The sequence below is a fragment of the Saccostrea cucullata genome, unplaced genomic scaffold, assembly GCF_032062105.1.
Source record: "Saccostrea cucullata isolate Sc308-1 unplaced genomic scaffold, CSIRO_AGI_Scuc_v1 ctg282, whole genome shotgun sequence".
Taxonomy (NCBI): Eukaryota; Metazoa; Mollusca; class Bivalvia; order Ostreida; family Ostreidae; genus Saccostrea; species Saccostrea cuccullata.
The window spans coordinates 258,396-285,214 of record NW_026933043.1 but is presented as its reverse complement, the minus strand read 5'-3'; the positions used below and the strand labels follow the sequence as shown (position 1 = coordinate 285,214).

Here is a 26,819-nt window from a genome sequence, read left to right as displayed (position 1 = left end):
GCATTGGTGTTTGATTTCAATGAATGGTGTTGCCAAGGTTACTAAAAATAGGAATTTTTGTGAAATTGTTTCAAAATGCTACTCCTCCTAAAATTTTAATCCGATTTCAATATAACTTCGCACACAAGTAGACTACACTAAGATACATAATTCTATGCATCGGTTTTTAATTTTGATGAATGGTGTTGCCGTGGTTGCTTAAAATAGAAATTTTTGTGAATTTGTTTCAAAATGCTACTCCTCCTACAGTTTTGGTTCGATTTCAATATAACTTGGCATACAAGTAGACTACATTAAGATACAAAATTCTGTGCATAGGTTGTTGATTTTAATGAACGGTATTGCCATGGTTACTAAGAATAGAAATTTTTGTGAAATTGTTTTAAAATGCTACTCCTCGTACAGTTTTAGTTTGATTTCAATATAACTTGGCACACAAGTAGACTATACTAAGATACATAATTCGGTGCATCGGTTTTTATTTTGATGAGTGGCAAGGATCATTTTTCTATTTATTGCTGATTTAAAGTCTCAAGTCCCAACTGCTTCTTTTCTCTTCCTTTGTTTTAAGTATAAACCAGTAGAGCTACAGTCTCGACAGAGACTTCTAGTTTATGTGAGTAATGTGTTTTAAGATGGCTGGGTGGTTGTAGCCATTTTCAAACTATATTGATCTTCTACAAAAAATGAGCAAATTTTTAAACTAAAATCTATGAAATTTTTCTTTGCCAAATGAAAGATGACAGCTTAAGATATAATATCTTAAAATTAAATTATACCTGATGGTTAGTTTATGACACCCCCCCCTCCCCCCCAGCCTCCTTAAGACAGGGTTTTTATATAGTGAACAGGTGAATATGAGTCAGGTCTTTAGAGATTATGTTTAATTTACTATATGACTGCATGAATTCTTTTCAAATGTGATATTAATATTATTAATATACATTTGAATAGTTTTTATGCCCCGCCATGAATATGGCCGGGACATATAGTGTTTTTCATGTCTGTCTTCCGTCCTTCTGTCCTTCCGTCCTTCCGTCACACTTTGTGTTTAGCTCTGTTCAAAGCTAAGTTTCAAAGAAACTATCCAAGATATTTTCATCAAACTTCATATGCTGATAGATATTGATGAGAGCTTTGCAACTGCATCAACATTTTTTTACCTTGACCTTTCCTTTAACCTTGACCTCACTTTTCTTAAATTAGTGTTTAGCTCAGTTTTAAACATACCATTCATGATGGTGTTATCAAAATTCACATGTAAATACAAACTTGCACGGATGATGCATCTAGGGATGAACACTACCAGACTTGCTTCGGATGCTGGATCTGACCTACATTTTCCAGATGAGTGACCAGGTTAAAGTTTTTAGAGCAGGTCCATTTCCAAGCAACTATAAGCCCTACCCAAAACCAAACTTTCACAGATGATGCATCTAGGGATGAACACTACCAGACTTGTTTCGGATACTGGATCTGACCTACATTTTCCAGATGAGTGACCAGGTAAAAGTTTTTAGAGCAGGTCCATTCCTAAAGAAACTATAAGCCCTACTTGGACCAAACTTACATCGATGATGCATCTAGGGATGGACACTACCAGACTTGCTTCGGATGCTGGATCTGACCTATATTTCATTCCCAAGTAACTATAAGCCTTGCCTGAACCAAACTTGCATGGATGATGCATCTAGGGATGGACACTACCAGACTTGCTACGGATGCTGGATCTGACTTATATTTTCATTCCCAAGTAACTATAAGCCCTGCCTGAACCAAACTTATATGGATGATGCATCTAGGGATGGACACTACCAGACTTGCTTCGGATGCTGGATCTGACCTAAATTTCATTCCCAAGTAACTATATAAGTCCTACCTGAACCAAACTTGCATGGATGATGCATCTAGGGATGGACACTGCCAGACTTGCTTCAGATGCTGGGTCTGACCTATATTTTCATTCCCTAGTAACTATAAGCCCTACCTGAACTAAACTGATCAAATTTTATACATATTCAAATTTTCATGTTGCTTTACTAATATATCCTTGGCGGGGAAATCATGTCCTATGGACATATTTCTAGTTTTTTTTAGGTCGCCTGAGTAAACTCAGGTGACCTATTGCTATCCGTTTTCGTCCGTCGTCGTGCGTAGTTCGTCGTGCGTCGTGCGTCGTTCGTCGTGCGTTAACATTTGAACATTTTCAGCTTCTTCTCTGCAACCACTGAACCAATTTCAACCAAATTTGGCACAAAGCATCTATGGGTGAAGGGGAACAAAAATTGTGAATTTCGTGATCCCTGCCCCCCTGGGGCCTGAGGGGTGGGGCCAAAACCACTAAAATTAATGCAATCTTTAAAAATCTTCTTCTTTACTCCTGGACATCAAGCAGTCAAACTGTTTGCATGATTGTAATCAGCAATGAGTCCTCTACCAAAATTGTGAAATTCATGGCCCTGGGGTCAGGGGTTCTAGTGCTAGGGGGGGCTAAATAAGTAGGTAGTGAAAATGCATTATTTCTTCGAAAATCTTCTTCTCTGCTCCTGGGTATTAAATAAACCAACTAAGTACATAGTTATTATGAGCAAGAGTGCCTCTACCAAAATTGTGAATTTTATGGCCCCAGGGTCAGGGGTTCTGGTGTTAGGGCGGGGCTCTATTGATTATGTAGTGATAATACATGAATTATTTGATAATCTTCTTCTCTGCTCCTGGGTATTAAATAAACTAACTAAGTACATAGTTATGATGAGCAAGAGTGCCTCTACCAAAATTGTGAATTTTATGGCCCCAGGGGCAGGGGTTCTTGTTTTAGGGTGGGGCTCTAATGATTATACAGTGAAATGCATGAATTCTTTGAACATCTTATCCTTTGCTCCTACTAATGATCTAATTACATATTTAAGGCTAGGATTTATTTTATTTTCAGTTTTACAAACCCTCAATTCAAGGTTTTGAATTTTCAGAAAAAATAAAACAATTTTTTTCTTTCCGATGTCAAATTTGAGTCGGGATCGAGATTTCAAATTTACGAACTCGCACTTCCGGTTTTAAGATGAAACGGCGGGTAAATGAAGATAGCTTGGTTTAGTGTAAAATTCATCGATACGAGTGCCATTCAAAACGTTTCACCCGTTCAAAGGACAAATAAAATGCTGACGACTTTGTTGCACAATGACATGCTGGTGAGATAATTATGTATTCGTTTCAAAAGTATCTGTCGGTAAATTATTTTCCTCCCCAAGGTTTTAAACTGCCCGTGGTAGCTATTGCATATTGCCAGCGACATTGTTTAGGTCTCTGTTATAGCTTACAGTCTAAGCATCATGTGTCCAGTGGTAAGGAGCCTATTAGAATAGCAAAATGTACAAATGTTAATAATTGATTTATCCAATTTTTTTTTTTATTTCCTTCTCCTTTGGGACTTTTTTATTCTCAGGTTCATAACTAAACCTACACATAAAAAAAATGCTGGCCTTATAATGAAGAAAGGGGCCTCTTTCAAAATAGATAATTTCAGGGCCCCTGGGTCAGGAGTACCAGGGGGGTACTTTGACTAAAAATAAATTAATGCTTTGAAATCTGCCCTTTGATAAGCAATGGTGCCTCTTTCAAAATTTGTGAATTTCATGGCTTTTGGATTAAAACACGAAGCAAATACAATCGCTGGAAACTTGTTACATGATACTCAGGTGACCTATAAGGCCCGTGGGCCTCTTGTTAAAGATATATATAGGAAAATTCTTAAAAAATCATTTTCTAAAAAATAGCAAATCCATGATTGGTCATGGGACTACTTTTGGATTTAAACTTTACAATAAAAATCCATTTTCTACTTTTTCCTACCCTTAGTGCTCAGGTGAGCGATGTGGCCCATGTCCTCTTGTTGTTTTTTTTCCCATAGGATATCAACCAAAGGGCATTGAAGTACAAAGCTTTGAGAAAATTAAGATTGATGATAGAAAATCTTATAAGGATTTTGATCCAAGTGTACTTCAGGGGAAGACCGTATACTCCACAATACAGTGTCAGAACAAGGCAGGACTACTGTTCAGTTTATCTTCAGACGGAGTGACCATTTTTGACCAGCCCCCATCCATGGCTTCCGCTGTGATACAGACACGACCATTGTCAGTGACAGAGTACCCAGCTATGGATTATTATCAGAGTGTCGACAATAATCTGAGGATTGTATGGAGTGGAGTGCTAGACAAGATTGGAGTACAACAGTACAAGGTATGTGTCTTAAGATAACAATCAGTACAGGTTCAAATGTAGAATGCACATAAGTTAATAAGTTTACTTCCCACTATTATTCCGTCTTGTGTTTTAGGACAGAGATCTGCATAATGGTCATATGTGTATCTTTGCATAGAACATGCTTTTTTAGGTCACCTGAGTAAACTCAGGTGACCTATTGCTATCCGTTTTCGTCTGTCGTCGTTCGTAAACTTTTGAACATTTTCAGCTTCTTCTCTGGAACCACTGAACCAATTTCAACCAAATTTGGCACAAAGCATCTATGGGTAAAGGGGAACAAAAATTGTGAATTTCATGATCCCTGCCCCCCTGGGGCCTGAGGGGTGGGGCCAAAACCACTAAAATTAATGCAATCTTTAAAAATCTTCTTCTTTACTCCGGGACATCAAGCAGTCAAAATGTTTGCATGATTGTAATCAGCATTGAGTCCTCTACCAAAATTTTGAAATTCATGGCCCTGGGGTCAGGGGTTCTAGTGCTAGGGCAGGGCTAAATAAGTATATAGTGAAAATGCATTATTTCTTTGAAAATCTTCTTCTCTGCTCCTGGGTATTAAATAAACCAACTAAGTAGATAGTTATGATGAGCAAGAGTGCCCTTACCAAAATTGTGAATTTTATGACCCAGGGTCAGGAGTTCTGGTGTTAGGGCGGGGCTCTATTGATTATATACAGTGAAAATACATGATTTCTTTGAAAATCTTCTTCTCTGCCCCTGGGTATTAAATAAACTAACTATGTGCATAGTTATGATGAGCAAGAGTGCCTCTATCAAAATTGTGAATTTTATGGCCTCAGGATTAAGGGTTCTGGTGTTGGGGGGGGGCTCTATAGATCATATAGTAAAAATACATGAATTCTTTGAAAATCTTCTTCTCTGCTCCTAGGTATTAAATAAACTAACTAAGTGCATAGTTATTATGAGCAAGAGTGCCTCTACCAAAATTGTGAATTTTATGGCCCCAGGGTCAAGAGTTCTTAGTGTTAGGGGGGGGGGAGGGGCTCTATTGATTATATAGTGTGAATACACGAATTCTTTGAAAATCTTCTATGCTCCTAGGTATTAAAAAACTAACTAAGTGCATAGTTAAGATGAGCAAGAGTGCTTTTACCAATATTGTGAATTTTATGGTCCCAGGGTCAGGGGTTCTGGTGTTAGGGCGGGGCTCTATAGATTTTATAGTAAAAATACATGAAATTTTGAAAATCTTCTTCTCTGCTCCTAGGTATTAAATAAACTAACTAAGTGCATAGTTATTATGAGCAAGAGTGCTTTTACCAAAATTGTGAATTTTATGGTCCCAGGGTCAGGGGTTCTGGTGTTGGGGGGGGGGGGGTGCTCTATTGATTATATAGTGCAAATACATTAAATCTTTGAAAATTTTCTTCTCTGTCTCTGGGCATGAAGCAGATGAACTACCTATATAGTTATGATGAGGAAGGGCCCTAATCTTGCAGAATTGTGAATTTCAAGGCCCCAGGGTCAGGGGTGGGGGTGGGGCTCTACTTATATACTGAAAATGAATGAATTGTTTGAAATCTGCTCCTTTGTATTTATAAAACATTTATTTATTTTTTGATAGGCAATTTTAAGGGTGCCTTTTTAAAATTTGTGCAATGTGTGGACCTAGGGTCAGGGGTTTATTTCACAGTGTTAGGGGCACTACTGATTATTGCTGAATATTACTGATTAGTTGGAATGCATTTTTGTTCCCCTACCTTGCGTATGGATATTCAGAAACGTTCATGAAGATCCTATGAACTTCTTATTGGACATTTTCAAATCAAATTATAAACCAAGCTAAGCAACTGCTAAGTGTATTGTTATGATGATCAATGGTTCCTCTTTCAAAATTGTGAATGCCATATAGCATCTGGCTTAAAACGTGAATCAAATTCAATAACTGGAAAGTTGTTGCAGAATGCTCAGGTGACCTATAAGGCCCGTGGGCCTCTTGTTATCACATTATTTTTAAAAATTACTGTGCATTATTTTAATTTTTACATTTAATCGTGGTAGTATGTTCCAAATTGAATATAAATAGTTGTTTCCTGAAATTTCCTATATGTAACCTGCAATCTGTAAATGATACCGTTTTAACTTTCTGTCATGATGTTTAAAGATAGTGAGAATTTTCTTTGCTTGAATACCTGTGTGACAATTAGAAATATTGAATATTAACCACGAAAAGACTCATGATTATTAATTTATCTGTTTTAAAAATTTTATAAAGAGTGCATGTAATGAAAAAAAAATTATAGACACGCCTTGCCTGTCTGATATATGTAATTTTCGCAAGTTAGAGACAGGCAATGCCAGTTTAGATATTTTATTGAAAAAAAGGTTTGCTTGAGTGAAACAGTGTACTCCTACAGTCAGGTGTATAATACATTAACATTTTCAAAAATAACCCAAACGAGTTGTTTGTTACAATGAGTTACCCTTCTTTGTTTCTGCCCTCCTTCAATTTCTTTTTCCCACCCAAGTTATCTTTCCTAAATAGTTTCAATAAAATGAAATTTCGTTTAAGTTATTTTTGTGCTTGTGCACCCAGACCAAAAAAGTTTGATTTATATTGTGTGTTTATTGTAAAACTTGTTTCATCCAGAAAAAGTTTAACTGTTCAAGGTGTTTGATAAAGTGGATAAATTGCTTAATTGATGATAAAGGCTTGACCCCAAAAAAGTAAATAACACCCGAATGTGATAGGTAAAATGCGGTTTATCCCCACTCCCCTACTTATCCCTTATCTGTGCAGTGCATCTTGTTTCATTTGTTGCATGTTCATTTTGGAATCCCAAAGGGAAATGTATATTGGTGGTAGAACAGAAAAAAAAGATTTCAGATAAAATCGATGACCAAAAGAGATAAAAAATTTAACTTAAACAAGTTATTATTTTGAAAAAAGGGATGAGTAAAACAGCTTAATATACCAGTTATTTTTTGCTGTTTGCATTACAATGTTTGTCCCTGGTTGATGTGCTTGCATTTCTATGACTGAAGAAATACACGTATAACAAAGAGCAATCGTCAGACACAAAAATCCAATGAAGTACAAACTGGAAGCAGAGCAAACAAGGATCCGTTGAAACATACATGTAAGGAGGGATCAGGTGTCATGGATTAGTAAGCGTCTGCAGTCTAAAGATAATAAAAAATTTGAGGTCCATGGGACGCAACACTCACCAGAGTCACTATGACCCTACTAGTCTTCATTCTGTTTTCCAACTATTCGTTTATGAATCTAAGATCAGCTTTTGTGGCCCCAACCTGGGGATTGTATCGTGCTTGGAACATAACTACGTGAATCTAGACTGTCATATCAATCTGACTAAAAAGGCCACTGCTATACCCTCAGGGGTCATGATTCGAACAAACTTGACACTATTTGGAGATATCTTCATTTTGAATATGACTAATCATGGCTGTACTATTTTTGAGAAGACATTGAACATTTATTTGTAAAACTTTGATTACCTATTGTTTCATCACCTTACCACCCCCACCTTCCTTGGATCCGCCTTTGCGCTATATTCCTTTAACAGTCAACAGAAACTGAATTGGAAGATTAATTCATTGTACGAATACAATCTCACTAAAATAAGATGTTAGATCCGCTCGCATTCTCGCTACATTAACATCTAACAACATCCTATAGAGGGTCAAGACAGAGTGCAAGTGCAAATTCTATCAACCAATCAAATCGTCGCCTACAAAATCATCGTATATTTGTTGAAGCGAATATTTCTAGAGTTGTTCCGAATTTGACCTCTGACGTGAATCTTTATGGGATGTTGTTAGATGCTAGTATAGCGAGTATGCGAGCGGATCTAACATCTAATTTTAATTAGATTGCTACGAATATATCAGTTTTCTAGGGAAAAATTTTTATTCCTTCGTTGATCTTTTAGAAAAGAAATTGTTTGGTTGCCCTTCTTGATCGACTGTCTATAAAAATTAGCCTGGTCCCCTGGCACATCCTTGCCAAGAAGAACCCTAGTGAAGCGGAGTACAAGAAGCATAATAGGGACAGTGAATCAGACTAGCTAAAATGCACTCGGTACACCTCGGCTGAATCATACCGCATGTGATGAAGGTGATGGATTCAGCTGAGGTTATCGAATGGCTAAAAATGACCCGACTCAAAACTTTTTTTTTAATCCAGAAAGTAACCGGTTTTCTATGCATTCTATAAAAAAAAAAAAAAAAAAAAAAAAAAAAAAATCAGCATTCCGATAAAATTGAAATTTCCTGAAAGAATCTAATCTACCTACATGTACCGACCTTTTTTTCCTCATTCCGATTCGGGGTGGGCAAACAAACATCAGTTCACTGTTACATGTACACAGCCTTAAATTAACTATAACTGTAATACATTGAAATACATTAAAAATCACTTTATACATGGTAGATTCCAATAAAAACAACACCTAATGTAAAAATATAAGGACGTTTATTTCATTGTATCATCTTCATTTTACTAGATATTTTTTTTTTTTTTTTTTTTTTTAAGATAAAACTTCAGACTCGTGTGGTAACATGTAAGAGTATCAATTAATGGTTATATTTTGTAAATCTGTCAGTTAGAAATATAATTTTACTCATTCCAAAATACATCTCATACTGAGAAAAAATATTGTTGTTTTTTTTTTCTCGTAGTAGAGCGCATGGAGATTTTAGTTTCTGAAACTCAATGCAAAAGCGGAAATACAGATATTTTAGATATACTATATTTTTCAATTTCTTGAAAACTAATACTATAAGGCGCGCCGATGACTTTAAACATAGAATTACGTCTAATATAAGAGGGGTGATCAAAAAGTTCGCAAACTATCTCTATATCTAGAAAACCACAATTCAGATTAGAATAAAATTCAGTACACACATAGCCATACACAAGTTCTATAAATAGCATATGCTGAATTAAGTTTCCCTCCTTGTTTGTGACGTCACAATGTGAAAATGGCGTCACTATTTAGGTCACTTGTGACGAAAAATGGTTGTCTCAGTCGAACTCGTTCTGCAAACGACTGTACAATTTATTGTATATCTTAGAAATCCCTCTACAGTATCATATAATAATTTGTAGACAGTTTATTGAGATAAATTAGTTCCTATAAATTCAATTAATGATTGGATTAATCGTTTTAGTGAAGGAAGGCTGATGGTTAAAAATGATACTTGTCATCTTGCCCAGTGAAAGCAAGTTTAAAAAGATATGTGCCCCTATGAATATTTTTCTCTCTCTTCCTTACTGTTTCTTTCTTTCTCTCTTTCTTTCTCTCTCTCCTCCTTTCTCTTTTCTGCATTAAAACAATTTTCGCACTCGCTAGATGTGTACATGTATTTTTGTGTGTCTTGATGTAAGTTTGATACCTGTATACGCTATTTATAATAGGTACCTGAATGAAGATATATATGTGACTATACTTTTGTATATACTTATTTGATATGAATGTGCAAGTTGAAATAAAAAAAAAATCACTGCGCTTTTTTTTTCTTGGATTGTTATATTCAATAGACTGAAACTTTAATGGAATTAAATACATGTAGGTCATTCAATTAATGGCGGCGGGAACAAAGATGAATCAAAAAATAGAAGGTGACATCACATACATTGTACTTTGTAAAAATTTAAAATTATAAAGATGAAACAGACTGATTTTGAACCTGATTAATTTTTTTTTTAATCTGTACTTTCTTTAAATTAAATCTAAAAAAAAACAAGAAAAGACTTTCATTTTTTTCAAATTCTTTATGTATTAGTATTATCTTTTTGCAAAAACAGTACAATAAATTAGAGTTGAGAAATATATCACGTATATGAAAATACAGTTGATTGTGCATATTATAATTACTTGGCAATCGCATGCATACATTTTGAGATAAATAATTAGATAGAAAATGATTTCAGGCTATCTTCTTAAACTCTTAAGGATAATAAACCCAAGGCCTCTGCTAACTAATATAAAATGTTTCTTTATTTTTCCCCTTATGATTTTAAAAAAAAAAAGAATTATATTTTTTAAGTAAAATAAAAACATTTATAGCACAGTTTGTTACATTGGATAGATAAGACTTGACAATTTTATAAAAAAAAAAAAAAAAAAAAAAAAAAAACATATTAATGCTGTTAAGAGTTGTCTCTCTTATAAGAGTATCGATGGACCTTAAAACGATACATGGAGTTTATACAAGAACCCCTCTCACCTTCCTATTATTTTGGAGAAAAGATGGATGAAATGATATATATAACAAGAAATGCTGAATTAGATCTAATCACTCTGTTTTTATGAAATAAATCTTATTTTGTCATTTTTTCCTATATACAAGTCTTACGTAATTTGTTTGTGAAACAAATTTTGTAAACTCTGTTTTTATTACTCAATGCACATAATTTCTGCTGGCGAAATACGGAAGTAAACGTTTTTTTAGGAAGGGTTTGTTAAAAAAATAGAAAAAAGGAGAAATAAAAGGTTTAAAAAAAGAGACAGAAAAATTGAGATTGAAAAAGGAATTTTTCAGCGGGGAGGATGATCTGAGGAATTTATCAGTGAATAAATGAAAATATCTCGTTCCCACCTCTCAATTGTACAAGATAGCTGAGGCTCAAAGAAAATTGTAAAGTTTTATTAAATCCAGTAAGAATAAGTTTACAAGTTATATTTTATAACATGGATATACAGGCAAATTTAAAACAACATGGAAAAATAGATGATGACAGAAAATAACTACTAACAAGAATATCAGAACAAGCAGGATTCTCACACAATGCTCAATGAGTCCTATGTATGCTCCTTTTCTTCATCCTAGGATAATTTTTTACTAATTGTGATTGGTTGATGTAAGTTTTTTACAGCAGTAGTAAGCAGCTCCTTTAGCAACAACTAAATATGGCGTAGATGGAATGGCAATTGTTTTCTTAGAAAAGTTCTCGATTATATCATCTTGAACTCTTTTCACTTTTGAATAAACCCCCGTCAAGCAGATGAAATTGATAGCATTGTGTGGCTTATTTTCGTCTTCCAAAACCGACGCAATTCCAGTCTTTGCAACTTCACAAGCTAGCTTTGCAACCTCAGAAAAACATGCCTCTAACATAAAGTCCTTATCAATAGTGAATGACTTTTCGTGTATTTTAATTCCTTGACTGTGTTTCGATCTATGGAGCAGCGATTCAGCCTCGCACCGAGTGGTTTCTTTTACTAATTTTAAAAATGCCGGTGATAACTCTACCTCTACATCTGCATCGTCCTTCTCACACCGAAGCTGCCACATTTCAAAACTATACATCATTGCGTAGTATTCACCGGGATGTTCCTTTTCTAGTCTTTCTATGGGTTTCTTAGTGAATATATCAACTAAGAACTGTAAGAAGCATTTTTCTGGTGCTGTATCCTCCAGGAATCTATATTCCTGATTTACAAAATTACTCCCTTTAGTTTGTACTCTCAGAAAACTTATTTCACATGCATCTGAAAGAAAACATAATTATATGATAAAAAGTACCTTGTAAAAAGAACCACCATGCCCATAATCAAAAAGTTCTTCTTGAATACGAATATTAAAAGTAAGAACATTATTGTATGGTTTATTTATAGTTCCTACGTGTATGTAATATACTGAAAGGAAAAAGAAACGCAGGGTAACATAATATTCGAAAACTTATTGACCGCATGACCGAAAATTACGAAAATTGGTCGGATGAGAAATTTAGTTACTTTGCACAAAAATCAGTGTTCAGAATTACTCAACCGTAAAATGTATGACATCATGTTGGGAAAACGCTAAAAATCCCAAAACACGTACAATTTAATGACGACGAGTTTGTCAACAAATCTTGTTGCACCATTTGATGCACCTGAGGTATACACATTGTTTTTCAATATTAAGAGACGATATGAACTTCTTGCAATCTTGGTACAGTTTACGGAAGTTCAATGGGGTCTGATTTTTGAATTGCCTAATTAATGAAAAAGCCAACAACGGGTAACTAAGCAGTTTTTTGTAAATTTTCCCCCATAAAACTTGTTACCCGTTTTTAGAGAGGGCCTGGAATTGTTTTCAATCATCCGTGACGATTGCGTTAACGCGAAACAGACTTATGTTACGAGCGGGTTATTCTTCCTGTTGCCTGTTAAATCGCAACCCTACTACCGCAAAAACCGCCTTTTATACAGTAGACTATTATAATCATCACATTCACACAAAAAATGAAAGAAAACAATTCTGCAATTTGTTTTTTTTTAGCCTGTCAACTTACTATTGTGTTTCTCTCACTGGCGCATGCGCGCGTCGCATGACTAATTTTTTAGCGTGGTTACCTATGCCCAATATGGCCAGAACTTGAAAGATACTCACTATGATGAATTCCATGCAAAGGATTAATAACGCTCATGACAGATGTGCAGGAGAGACATTGAAGATAAGGAGAGTTTTCGATTTTCACTTTTGGGAGGCATCGTCATATGAGCTTTAAAAACTCATGAATTATTAGACAAAATCAAATGAGATTTTGGTTATATCTTTTTGAAAGATGATTTTAAAAGTTAGATAGAAATACTGAAAAAAAAAAATTGAAAGAAAAATAAATTTAATTCACCTCAAAAGTTTACTCTGCGTTTTTTTTTTTTCCTTTCAGTATATATAAAAATAAAAACTGTTTATAACACTTCATAATCCAAAAGAAGCCTTGATTATAATTTATTGTGGGGTATTGTTGTATAAAATATTAAAAAGTTGTACTTATTTATGTTATTGAATTTGGTATAATTCATTAATTTTTTTTGTCAAATTTTCTTAAACTTCCTTAAAATTTAAAACATCCACATCTGATTTACATTATTTCTGCCAACATTATATTGAGGACTAATGAAAGAGTTTAGTAGTACATTTACTGTAACCCGCTATGTACCTGTTTATTCGATGATCAGGTATATTATATATGTATATAAATCTAATAAAGTATGGAAATAATGTATTCTAATTGTCTGATATAATAAATCCAGATTTTTCAAAAGTTAAAAATGTAATCAAAAATACATGTATTATTAAATTCTGCTTAAATAGCAAGACAAGTTGAATTAAATATTTTGCTAATGCTTTTGGTATCTATCAACCTGAAACTATTCCTTAAAAATCCCTTCGTAGTGGTCAATACATGTTAAGTTTATTTATACTTGCAATAAAACTTACATGAACCAATATTTAGCACTGCATATTGAAATCCTCTAGTAAACTTTAAGTTGTCAGCTTTGAAGTTATGACACGTTACATCTTCATAAACTTCATGGACGAATGTTGACACGGCAGAGTATGCTCCAAGAATATCGATTTCTTTCTGTGCGGCATCAGAAGGAAAAATCTATTGAAAAACAACGATTACAAAAGAGCATCAATAAAAAGTTACATGCCTACTTATTATGAACAAAAGGTAATGCTTTGTTTTTCAAAAAGGTTTCATTAAACTTGTACAATTAAACTTTTTTATTTATAAAAAAAAGTTAATACAATGATTACAAGCTTTGAATGAAAATATGTCTTTAGAATAAATTTATTGTCATTTAGTTCTTATTATTTTTATCATACATCATTTATTATTTCTTTCAAAGCTAAATGGTATCTTTCATCCCATCTATTCGGAACGGTGAATATGAAGTGGATGTCATCATACTTTGGTTTATCTGACTTGTAGAGTTTGTCAATTTCATGTCTGGCATGGTTTGTAGCCCATTTCAAGTATTCTTTATAGATTTCCTCAGCTATGTGTTTCTTACCATTGCTATCCCTAACGTAGAATTTACCATCCTGAAAAAATCAATTAAGGGAGCCGACTGTAGTTTGCATTGCGCAATACTTCGCGCATCATAGTAAAATGAAGCGTATTTACTGTTTCAAAGCAACTTTTTTTCGCTGATTATTAAAATTAAACAAAATTAAGAAATTAAAATATAAAAATGTAATTACAATTTCATATAAATAGTTTTTTAACCGATTTTGCAATTGATGGGTAGGTTGGCCGGTACAGTGTGTTTTTGACGTTATGATAAATTGAAGATCTTAAAGAAAGGAGTAATCAAAATGTTATTAAAGAAAAAGTAATAAACATACGCTCTTAAAATTTATTTTTATGTTTTCATATGAATCTTTTGTGCCGGTCATATTTTGTATTACTCTATCAAATCAGGAAAATCGTTAATTTTTGACATTTTGAGATGCCCCCTCTGGTAACAAGACGGTAGAATTTTGTGTTTCTTACGTATATTGTATAATTTAGTTTTATTCATCAAATATTATAGTTTGAACAAAAAGTCTATTGTAGTATTTGTGTGATATGCTTTAAAGTGCCAAAAATTGACATTTCTCTATATAATCCCATAGTAAATGTACCTGTATTTTAAGACGGTCCCTCAAAAATACCAGGACGGTACATTTCCCCCAGCTTGACATGTACACTGATGTCAGTGTGAGATATATATGGTATAAAAATGAAGAGTTTCGCTATTGTAGTTTTCACACAATAAAACCCAAGTCGGCCCCCTTAAAACAAAATTGATGATTGAACGAATAATGTCTTATCCCCAAGGACGTTAACTAAAATCATTTATCGACCTTTGGAATTGATTATCATATTGTGGGCATTTTAACTGTTTACGAACAAGGTAAGCTGCAACTTTGATGTCAGAATTTTTTGTTGCAAAAACTGTAAATAACTATTTCAATGAAAGAAAAAAAATAATGTTAATAAACTTCTGTTGTTCATATTTGCGATGGAAGAACTATTCATAAGCTTCCATTAAATCAAAATTACATTATTGTCCTCCTGTACAACGATTTCTTATATAAAACGGTATATTGGACTTTATATATTAGTTTTTCTTCTGCTTTATTTTAGTCTAATTGATCATAAAGGTTTAATTAAGTTACATACAAATTTATCATAATAACATATTGTAACAGAAAAATAAAATTTTCAAAAAAGCAACTCATATTGTTTAATGAAAATGATCGGAAATAGTGACTTGTACCTCCGATTCAAAATGCATTTCATCAAAATAGGTGCAGTGCTTTACTTTTCCCTTTTTACAAAATTTTATGTAGTCTTTTAGTGCATCAAATCCCCATGAATGTAATTTGTTGTCATAGAGTAATAGCCTTATAGTTGTGTACGGTTTTGGAAATGTTCCATGATGATTTAATTCTACTTTTTCTGGATCGTCTCCTTTGGAAAAAGCAAAACCGCAAATTTTATCCCCAAACTGAATAGCTGCAACAAATATGTTCTTGGTGTGGTTGGTTACACCAGTATTTGAAGGTTCTCTGATATGTTGAGCTGAATATTGAAAATGAGATGATCAGTTATTTATTCGCAAACGAATTAATTTTCAGATACATATAATAATGCATTTTTAAACTGATTGTCACAAAAGATAAAAGGAGGGACAAAATTAATTTTTTAGATCTTTTTGATTTGATTAAAAACTATCAATTGAATTACTATATGAACACATACCATCAGTTTGTTGCAATTCATAATAACTACCAGATCCTGAAAGACAGATCAATAATTTCACTTCTTCAATGTTTGTAATGACATTTTGAAAAGAGAAAATAAATTTCGAACTTTTTTCAATTTAAAAGATTTCTTAATCTTGTAAAATTATTTACTTACTCAGTTTAGATAGCAACTTCACTCTTTCATTTTTAGAACCGCTTTGACCTAAATAAAATAAGATTGAAAATATTAATTGCAAAGGAAAAAGAATATTAGAATTTTTTCTTATAACAATTACAAATAATTTATCCTCCGTGGCAACTTATTCCACCTCTAATCCCACCTCTGATGTTTTGGACGTCCGTGTTTGCTCTGTTCCTATTTTGATATTGAATACTGTTCCTTATTTTCATACCCTTTGTCAACAAGAAAGATAAAAAAGAAGATGAAAAAGAAAGAAACTACAAACATGATAAATTAATATATGTAATATATTAAAAATTGTTTGCATACTTCCTAAAGGAAGCTTGAATGTATTGTTGGTATTCTGGACAGTCCGTTCTTCCGATCGTCACACTGTTTTCTCATCAAACTGCGCTTACATTTTAAGTAGTAGCAAATTAATGATTTTAATTACATGATTGGTGGTGTTTTATTACATGTACGAGTAAAGTAATTTTGAAATTTTTATCCTCTGACATTAAACTGGGGTAAAAATAACGTTTCCCAATAAAATTCGTTTCCTTAAAATATTTTATATATGAACAGTTAAGGCGAGAAATAGGTTTTTTAAATTCCATCATGCACCGTATATGAGTTAGGAATAAACAAAATGAGGTTTTCCTTAAAAAAAAAAAAAACCCTGGCTCCCTGTACTCCTGTATATTTGCAGTTACATATTTATATCTTGGATATGACTAAATTGTTCAAAATACAAGAATATGGAAATGACTTCTTAAAACAAAAGCCTGCTAAGAAATATGGGTCTTAAAATTTGCAGGATCATAGAAGTCCATTTTAAGTGGTCTTAGGAAGACCTTCTCTTTCTCTTCGTGGTGACCTAATTATACGTGCATTTTGTGAAGGCTTAACCTAGACAGACTTTTAAACTACTTCATCCACACACTCTCCAACATATTTAGCAGCAGTCTTATCAAATATTTGGGAATTTGCAATTGACTTCCCTAACAAAAAATATAGTTAACTATAGTTTACTACAGTTAACTATAGTCTACTATTGTTAACTATAGTTAATAAAAGTGTCAAAGTTTTCGATAAAGTTTTTCAAAGTGTCAAAGTTTTCGATAAAGTTTCTCAAAGTGTCAAAGTTTTCGCCAAAATTTTTCAAAGTGTCGAAGTTTTCGCCAAAGTTTTTCAAAACACATGTCAAAGTTTTTGATAAAGTTAATCAAAGTGTCAAAGTGATCACTTTAGTTAACGAAAGTTTTCAAAGTGTCAAAGTTGTGACTATAGTTAACTATAGTAAACTATCGTTAACTATAGCATTTTTTGTCAAAGATCGCTGGGTGCTCAACATGCATGCAACGTTTTTCCCCATATATAATTGCTTTTTATATTTCGTACATGTTTTATACAAGATTTCAAAATTTTCTCTTTTTTTTTCATATCAATTCGAGAGTGTTTATCAGTTTTCTCTTTTTAGGAATAATAATTATTTCATCTTTTTTTCCGATTTTGCAAGAGCAAACTTTTTTTTAAATTTTGAAATAAAGAAAAGATAAAGTATATACAAGAAACATCTTTCCTGGTTGGGGGGGGGGCTGCCCAGTAATTCTTGAGAAGAAGATTTGTAAAGATTTTTCCTATATACTCCTATGTAAAAATTTGATCGGCCATTTTGGTCCCACCCTACCCCCGGGGGTCATGATTTGAACAAACTTGAATCTACACTACCTGAGGATGATTGCACATGAGTTTCATCTCTCCTGGCTCAGTGGTTCTTGAGAAAATTTTTAAAAAACGCCTTTAATTTTTCTTTAATTCATAATTATCTCCCCTTGGAAAAGGGCGTGGCCCTTCAATTGAACAAACTTGAATTCCCTTTACCCAAAGATACATTGTAGCAAGTTTGGTTGAAATTGGCCAATTGGTTCTTGAGAAGAAGATGAATATGTGAAAAGTTAACAACGACAACAACGACTACGACGACAACAACGACAGACAACGGACAAATTTTGATCAGAAAAGCTCACTTGAGCCTTCGGCTCAGGTAAGCTAAAAAAGAGAAGTTTTGATGATTGATTTATTAAAAAAAATATTTTTAATTTTAGCAAGGTTGGCTGAACTTCGACGTTCATGAGTTTTTGAAACATATATAGAGTGATTATTTCCACTTTTTAAAAGGATAGACGTATCCCTAAGGATAAATTATACAAATTTTTTTTTCTCATATACATGTAAACAAAAATTTAACTATCCGTTGCTTTTCATGTGACATAAGAATTAAACATATCTCACCAGATCTCTTTTTCAAGTAGAGTTTCCAAGCTACAATAGCAAGGACTATGTTGAAAATTAAGGACAGAGTTAAAGGGATTATCCATAAAAATTGTAGTTCTTTGTCCTCTTCATGGCTTGAACTTTTCACATACTGACAGGGTTTTTTTCGATGAATAGCTGCATAGCACTCTTGATCTAAAAAAAAAAACAATTCAAAATCTAATTGGCATTCAAAACATGTCACTGCTAGCAGGTTCTTTAATGTAAAGGATGTATTTGTGAATATCATCAAGGAACATGATATGTGACTCTTGGGTGAGTATTACCGAATAAATTAAAAAGTAATACAAAATGTATTATGAAAGAAGATTCTGTAACTGAGAAAAACATATTAACACTTTTTTAAAACTTCAAATTAACTTCTTGCAATTTTCCTAAGAATTTCTTTCTTTTTTTGTGATAAAGTATATAAAATAGCTTATCACAATGTTTGTACATGTATTTCTAAAAATCATTTAATAACCTTTAAAAATTAATATGCATTTAGATGATTTTCCTTTGGATGGTTATTAAATATACTGTTAATTTTAAATGTACAGAGGAGTAAAATAGCATATCCTGGAAAGTTTAAGAATGTATGATAAATATCTCTCAAATGGACGATTTTCGTTTTAAAATTGCATGTATTGAATAAATGTAATGACATACGTCCGTAAGACAAGTTTGAATAGTACTGGAAAGGGCATGATGTACAATTCATATCAGCGCTGTCCTGAATTCGTCTTCCTATTATATTATACTCTGCACATTTGTATCCTGTAAGCAATAAAAGTTAACCAGCAATAATAATCTATCGTTATAAAAATGCTGTATAAAGGTCAAATAACATTTTTTCCTTCCAGTGGCCAGGAGCACAAATTTTAACTTCCTCTCATCGTTTTGATCAAAAATGCAATTGTATTTCATGATAAACATTTGGAAATAAAAAAAAATTACATTTAATGCACAAATAAAAAAAAACACTGCTGAAAAAGCATCTACGTACATAAAATGTATTTCAATTAAATGTTAAAAAAAATAAAATGATGTAAACAAGATGTGTTTGTGAAAAACTGATGCCCCCGTATGTCAGCTTATGACGAGGGTTGACTTCTCTCAAATGAATGTCAAACTCAAAAGGTCAGAGTCAAATGGTAAAAAATATTTATACCAGCTAAAAGGCTTTGTCACAATAAATACAATGTGAAGTATGAAAGCCCTAGCTCCAACTGTTCAAAAGTAATGATCAAGGATAAAGTGTAGTACATTTTTGTAAAAGTAGATCAAACTCCAAGGGCAAGGGATTAAAAAATTTGGTGGTACCCTAAAAAAGAGATTGTCACAAGGAATAAACCTGTGAAAAATGAAAGCCATAGCCCACCCAATCAATAGTTATGGGCTAGGTTGAAGTTGACAACAGACAGACAAAAAAACAGCTAAGCAGACAGACAGACAGGACAATAACAATATACCTTCGGGATCTTTCGATTTGGGGGCATAATTTCCACGTTTTTATTGAAAAAAAAATTTCATCTCATTTATTTTTGACGATGAAAAATTTCTTAATGAAATATATGGAGTTAATGAACAGTATTCAAACTCAAAAGTCCATGAAACAATACAAAATTGGAGCAAAGCAAACACGACCTCTTAATCATCAGAAGTGGAATCAGGTGCCATTAAGGAGTGAGTATGCTCTGCTAAAAAATATGCATTGTTTAATGATCTTTTGAGCTTAAATACTGTGCGTTATCTTATTTCATTCAATTAATAAACCTCTCTTCATCTCTCTCAATATCATGAATATACAAAAAAGAAACTTTAATAGATTTTGTGTTTGTCATACCTAATATCTGAGAAACTGGAGCACACACTTCAACTGTTTCGTTTAAGTATTCATTGATTAAGCAATGATATTGAAAATTGTTCTTTTCGGTACAGTCTTGCTTAATGTTGCCACAGTTTTTCATCAGAGAACGTTCTCTCCACTCTATCAAGGTCTTTGGGCATCTGTCTACATACTTCAAAGTTGTGTTCGATTCTTGACATGGATCTGTCGAAAGGATATAGTCCACCTGTGAAATATTTTGATATGCGATCAGACAAAAGTGATTTAATGTACCATCGTTTTCTATTTTTCTTTAGTTGTTCATCATGTGTCGAAAATTAACAGCTAGTGAAACCTTTTCATCTCTTTCTTTGGAATGACTGAACAAATTCAGTAAATTTTCGTATGTAGCAAAGTAAACACCACTAAAGTCTTGTATATTAAATTGCATCTTCTACCTGCGACACAATTGACATAGGCCCCAACTATAAAAATTAATGCAATCAATTTATGAATAAGGCAATCCGCCCCAAGATAATCATTATGAATAGTCAATAGATCTCTGAAGACTTTAGACTTGAGCGAATCAGATGTCATATAGAAAATCTTTAATATACAGAAATATTCAGAGAAGTTTTAAATAATCAGATTATTTTATAGTTAAGAAATAAATAAATAATAATGATGTAATAATAATGTGAATAATAATGTGACAGAAATAACTTTTATTTTCAAAAGAGCAGGAGAGGCCAATGTGAACAAGTGCCTTGTTCATTCTATTCAATATTCTATTTATATTGTAAATAAGAACATCTGCTTATAAAAGATAAAATAAACATTTTTTTTTCTTAAAATCGTGAGGAAATTGGAGGGGCAAAGTGCCCCAAAGGCCTTAAATGTCAGGTAAGTATTATTCAAAGCTGAGGGAAAGTGACAATCTAGAAAATGCAGTGAATACAGTTAAACTAATCGAGGAAGACGTAATGCTAAAATAAAAGAAGGACGATCGATTACATGTTCGTGTATCAACGCTCTGAAAGAAGGTCCAGATCTTTAATTTAGCTCAGAAAATTTATTTGCAAATTTTATGTCAATTTAAGTAGGTCATAAGTTGATACTTAACGTTGATATATAAGTAAATGTAACAATCAACTTACCATTAATGTGGACAGCAGTGCCTCAAGAAAAACGACAGAAGCCATTTTTGATTGTTTAGGTATATCCGTGGTTGTTATATCGTCTTTTCTTCTTTGAAATATTATACTTCCAATCTTCAGAATAGCTTCCTACATGTAGTAGTCTATTTTTCTTTTGCTAACAATGTATTTATTATGCATGAATTATTATTTTGAATGCATTTGGAAAAGATTTAAATGCATGACCTTATTCAAAGACATATCGTACAATGCAAACATCGATCTGTATATACCTTTAAATTACTTTGGGCAATTTTTGTGGCAGATATTTTTCAGTTAATGCACCTGACACTTCCATGTTAATGACGATTTGTATTTTTTTTCAAACACCATGTATAATTATAGAGATAAATGGAAATCTGCTCTCTCTCTCTCTCTCTCTCTCTTAAATAAAATGTATCACAGAACGTAGTAATTTTAATTCAGTTTAACGTAACAATTTTCAATCAATTTAAGTTTTTTCCTCTGCTTCAAAACCTCTTGAATCTCAAGTTTCAAGTCGAGAAAAGATAATTTGAAACTTATAAAACGACGCTCTAGTTACAAAAATTAACATCAATATAAACCTGCACAATATCCTGAATATAATGAACCATAAACAACAAAGGACAACTTACAAATACACTCTCAATTACAATAGTCATAAATGGTTACTTACAAAATGGAATATATGGAGAAAACCAACAGATGTATTCAAACGTCTTTTACAAACAGACAACTCTAGGCCTGTCGAATTGCTGAACATGTTCTGTCGTCCCTGTCCATTGTATCATATATCAGACATGTAAGTAAGATGTGCACGTAATATTTAAATATCTTTGAATACGGGTCATTTAAATGCTTGTGCAAAAGGCATCGTTGTCAATAAATGTTAACAAAGAAATGAACGAAAGACAACATTCGAAACAATTACAGTTTCTTTTAACGGCATAAACAACATACACATGGAGTTGAAATAAATGTAAAATGTTTATTGTAATCAAACCAAAAAAAAAACTTTTGTAATAAATATGATGACTTTAATCGTCAACTTCCGTTACTAATGCAGCACTATACACCTACATGTTTCATCTGCATTTGGGGTTTCAATTTCCCTGTTGAATCGACACGCAGGAATTGAATTTACGTGCAATATACTAATATGGAGATACCGAAATGGTATTAGGTGCCATGGAGGATCGAACATCCCCTGCCGAACGGTCAGAGCTGCTGTGTGCTTCTTGTCATAAATGGAAAATAACGGAAAAATCTATCGACTATTCAGTGTGAAAATAATTGTTGTTACATTTAAAAAGGTATTAAAAAAATGTCGGCCTACATTTCATTTAATGATAAATTGTGTTTGCTAATAAAGTCATTTTATCGACTATAGAACTTATGAAAGAATGACTTCAAATGAGACTGTTGATAATCTTGTATTATCAACTTCTTTGTCAATAACATACCTCAATTTAGATATTGTTCATATCTCGAACATTTTTCACATTGTAGCGTATCGAATGATTTAAAAGATATGAACTTCATTTGCAGGTGATGATGGTATATTGCTGTATAAGTAAGGGATGTCCCGATTGAAAAGTTATTCATCAATTTAACATAAATATTCGTTGTTAGATTACCATTAACATCCTTTTCATGTGAAATATCCAAATACATATGAAAATGATGTGTCAGACTCTGTATAATTTTTATTTCAAATTCACCGGGATATATCGTATAAAATAAGAATGGAATTAACCATTGTTAATTAACAATGCGTCGTCGATAATTCTAAATGTCTACTTGAATGCCACGCAAGAATTTTCTTCCTTTCGTGCATTAGATTTTGAACAAATAATAAATAAGTCTGCTAGTAACGGGACATAATTACACTACATTACATTACATAAGCTACACTCCTATCACAGAAATAATTAGATCTTTCCACCTTTCCGTGGAAACACCTATTGAAATTGTTCTGTTTATTATTATTTAGGTCTTTCCACCTTTCTGTGGAAAGACCTATTGATTTTCTTCTGTTTTTTAGGTCTTTCCACCTTTCTGTGGAAAGACCTCTTGAAATGCTTATGTTTTTTATTTTATTTCTCACCTTATGTTTTGACACCGTAAGACTTATCGAAAAACTTTATAGTTCATGATACTGGATATTTAAAGTTATTCCGAAAAATGAACCCCCATTTTTTAACTTAGACCCCTTACGCAGTTATTGGCCCTTTCACCGTTAAGCTTGTTATCGCTACTCCTCCGAAACCGTAAACCGTAGAGATATAAAACCTTCACCATTGTCTTCATCTAATCTAACTTTTCAATCTATTCATTGCGAAAGTTTTCTTTGACCCCTTCAATGAGTAACTTCCCCTGAAAGTTTATAAATTTTACAAAAAATAAAAAAAATTTCAAAACGAAAAGTCGTAGAGACATGAAAGCAACTGCATAACATTTAATGACCTTTTGCCTTCAAATTCATTTCAAGGTCAAAGGTCAAGGTCATTCCAAATATGAGAAATAAATTTCTCTTAATAGCTCTTATGTCCTTAAACATATACGATCTATCTTATGTCTTTAATATGTACTTTTGAAACTCTTTAGAAGATATAAATCTTGGCCCCTAAGATTGACCCTTTTAAAAGTTGTTGCCCCTTGTGCTAAAAACCCTTGTTATCGCTACTCCTCTGAAACCGTAAACCGTAAAGGTATGAAACCTTCACCAATGGCTTTGCCTAATTATGGGGACTCTTCAATCTATTCATTGCGAAAGTATTCGGTGACCCCTTCAATGAGTTATTGCCCCTGAAACTTTTTGAATATTACAAATAATTAAAAATTTTCAAAACGACAAGACGTAGAAACATGGGACCAACTGCATAAGATTCATTGACCTTTGACCTTCAAATTTATGTAAAGGTCAAAGGTCAAGGTCATTCCAAAAATGGAAAATTTAGCTCTTTTTATATCTCTTTTGTCTTTTAACATATACTTAATGTCTATGCATCATTAATATGTACTCTTAAAACTGTTTCAAAGATTTCACTCTTGTTCCCTAATATTAACCCTTTTAAAAGTTATTGCCCCTTGTGCGAAAAACCTTGTTATCACTACTCCTCCGAAACCGTAGACCATTAATAGGTCATTAATTTTTTTTTTTTAAATTTTCATTTATTTCTATGCTTTAAGAAAGTTCTGGTTTCTTTTTCATGGAATTTAATTTTTAGGAGTCATGTATAAAACAAATTTAAAATTCAAAGAAGGTGGAAAGACCTCTTATTGTTCTGTAAACAATAAGTCTCCTAGTTTTTTTTTATTTTTTATTATTTTTCCGCCGTGTAATTTTGAGTTTCAAGATTTATTGAAAGGATTTTAAGTTCATAAAACTTGAAATTCGTAAAAGATTTTCGCAGTTGACCCTGCGTATATAAACTATGACCCCTTTCGGAGTTATTATCCCTTTTGCAAAAAAGCTTGTTATCGCTACTCCTCCGAAACCGTAAACCATAGAGAATTGAAACCTTCACTATTGTCTTTGACTAATTTAGTAGACACTTCATTGATTCATTGCGAAAGTATTTGTTGACCCCTTCATTGAGTTATTGCCCCTGGAAGTTTTTGAATTTTACAAATAATTAAAAATTTTCAAGAAGAGAAGTTGTAGAGACATGGGACCTACTGCATAAGATTTATTGACCTTTGGTCTTTAAATCTATGGAAAGGTCAAAGGTCAAGGTCATTCCAAAACTGAGAAAATAAGCTCTTTTTATATCTCGTTTGTCGTTCAACATATACTTTATGTCTTTGCATCATAAATATGTACTCTTAAAACTATTTCAAATATTACATTCTTGTTCCTTAAGATTAACCCTTGTAAAAGTTATTGCCCCTTGTGCAAAAAAACCTTGTTATCGCTACTCTTCAGAAACCGTAAACCGTAGAGGTATGAAACCTTCACCAATGTCTTTGACTAATTATGGGGAGTTTTCAATCTGTTCATTGCGAAAGCATTCGGTGAACCCTTCAATGAGTTATTGCCCCTGAAATTTTTTGAATTTTACAAATAATTAAAAAATTTCAAAACGACAAGTCATAGAGACATGGGACCAACTGCATAATATTTATTGATCTTTGACCTTCAAATTCATGTAAAGGTCAAAGGTCAAGGTCATTCCAAAAATGAGAAATTTAGCTCTTTTTATATCTCTTTTGTCTTTAAACATATACTTAATGTCTATGCATCATTAATATGTACTCTTGAGACTGTTTCAAAGATTTCATTCTTGTCCCCTAACATTAACCCTTTTAAAAGTTATTTCCCCTTGTGCGATAAACCTCGTTATTACTACTCCTCCGAAATTGTCGACCGTAGAGACACCAAACCTTCACTAATATCTTAAGGGTCTGTAGCCCTAACTTGACTCTTTAAGTGCAAAAGGATCTGATGACCCTTATATGAGTTATTGCCCTTTAACTTCTTTGTACGTACTATTAAACCTTAGAACTTGAGAAAATATAAGTCGTAGAAGTATGGGGTCAATTGCATTGTGACCCTTGACCTCTGGCCTTGAATATTTTTTAAGATCAAAGGTCAAGGTCATTCCAATTTTTTTTTCAATTTTCATTTTTTCAATGCTTTAAGACAATTTTAGTTTTTTTTTTTTCACAGAATTTTATTTCAAGGAGTCAAATATAAAACAAATTTGAAATTCAAAGAAGGTTGAAAGACCCCTTATTGTTCTGTGAACAATAAGTCTCCTAGTTTTCTTTATTTTTTTTCCGCCGAATGGTTTTTTGTTTCACAAAAAATTTATTGTTCATAAGATTGTACTCCTTAAAAGATTTTTTCGTTTGACCCTGCGTATATGAACTTTTACCCCTTTCGGAGTTATCGCCCCTTTCGCAGAAATACTTGTTATCACTACTCCTCTGAAACTTTAAATCGTAGAAGAATGAAACCTTCACCAATGTCTTTGACTAATTGAGAGAACCTTAAATCCTTCTTTGCAAAAGTGTTACCCCTTCAATGAGTTACTGCCCCTGAAAGTTCTTGAATTTTACAAATAATTAAAAATTTTCAAATGAAGAAGTCGTAGAGACATGGGACCAACTGCATAAGATTTATTAACTTTTGACCTTAAGGGTCAAAAGTCAAGGTCATTCCAAAAACGAGAAATTAAGCTCTTTTTATATCTTTTTTGTCTTTTAACATATACAACATTTCTTTGCATCATTAATATGTACTCTTGAAACTATTTCAAAGATTTCATTCTTGTTCCCTAAGATTAACCCTTTTAAAAGTTATTGCCCCTCGTGCGAAAAACTTTGTTATCGCTACTTCTCGCAAACTATAGACCATAGAGACATCAAACCTTCACTAATGTTTTAAGGGTCTTTAGGCCTAACTTCACTGTATAAATGCGGAAGGATCTGATGAACCCTTATATGAGTTATTGCCCTTAAACTTCTTTGTACTCAATGTAAAACCTTATAACTTGAAAACTATAAGTCGTAGAAGCATGGGGTCAGATGCATTGTGACTCTTGACCTTTGA

The 26,819-nt window shown here is 32.8% G+C and overlaps 1 protein-coding gene across 4 annotated transcripts; it reads right to left on the bottom strand.

Moving 5' to 3' along the window:
• Positions 1–10,877: 10,877 nt before the first annotated feature.
• LOC134237093 (uncharacterized) lies at positions 10,878–22,036 on the bottom strand. Of its 4 annotated transcripts, none has more exons than XM_062719192.1 (11): positions 21,939–22,035; positions 21,242–21,398; positions 20,103–20,331; positions 18,926–19,033; positions 18,236–18,412; positions 15,935–15,982; positions 15,776–15,811; positions 15,285–15,595; positions 13,852–14,070; positions 13,459–13,627; positions 10,878–11,738 (listed from the first exon to the last, which is right to left on the bottom strand). In XM_062719192.1, the coding sequence occupies exons 2-11, from the start codon at positions 21,284–21,286 to the stop codon at positions 11,089–11,091; spliced, it is 1,992 nt and encodes a 663-aa protein (XP_062575176.1). In that variant the 5' UTR covers positions 21,287–21,398; positions 21,939–22,035; the 3' UTR covers positions 10,878–11,088. The 4 variants fall into 4 exon arrangements, with proteins under 4 accessions (XP_062575176.1, XP_062575178.1, XP_062575179.1 ...); XM_062719194.1 differs by having other exon boundaries at positions 15,291–15,595; positions 21,939–22,034; XM_062719195.1 differs by lacking the exon at positions 13,852–14,070 and having other exon boundaries at positions 15,291–15,595; positions 21,939–22,036.
• Positions 22,037–26,819: the final 4,783 nt, after the last annotated feature.

Excerpts from the sequence above, each read along its gene's own strand:
- LOC134237093 (XM_062719192.1), bottom strand. The coding sequence starts at position 21,286 with ATGGCTTCTGTCGTTTTTCTTGAGGCACTGCTGTCCACATTAATG. Across the intron at positions 19,034-20,102 it reads TCCAGTTTCTCAGATATTAG|GATACAAATGTGCAGAGTAT; the intron begins GTATGACAAACA and ends TATTGCTTACAG. Across the intron at positions 18,413-18,925 it reads TTCAAACTTGTCTTACGGAC|ATCAAGAGTGCTATGCAGCT; the intron begins GTATGTCATTAC and ends TTTTTTTTTTAG.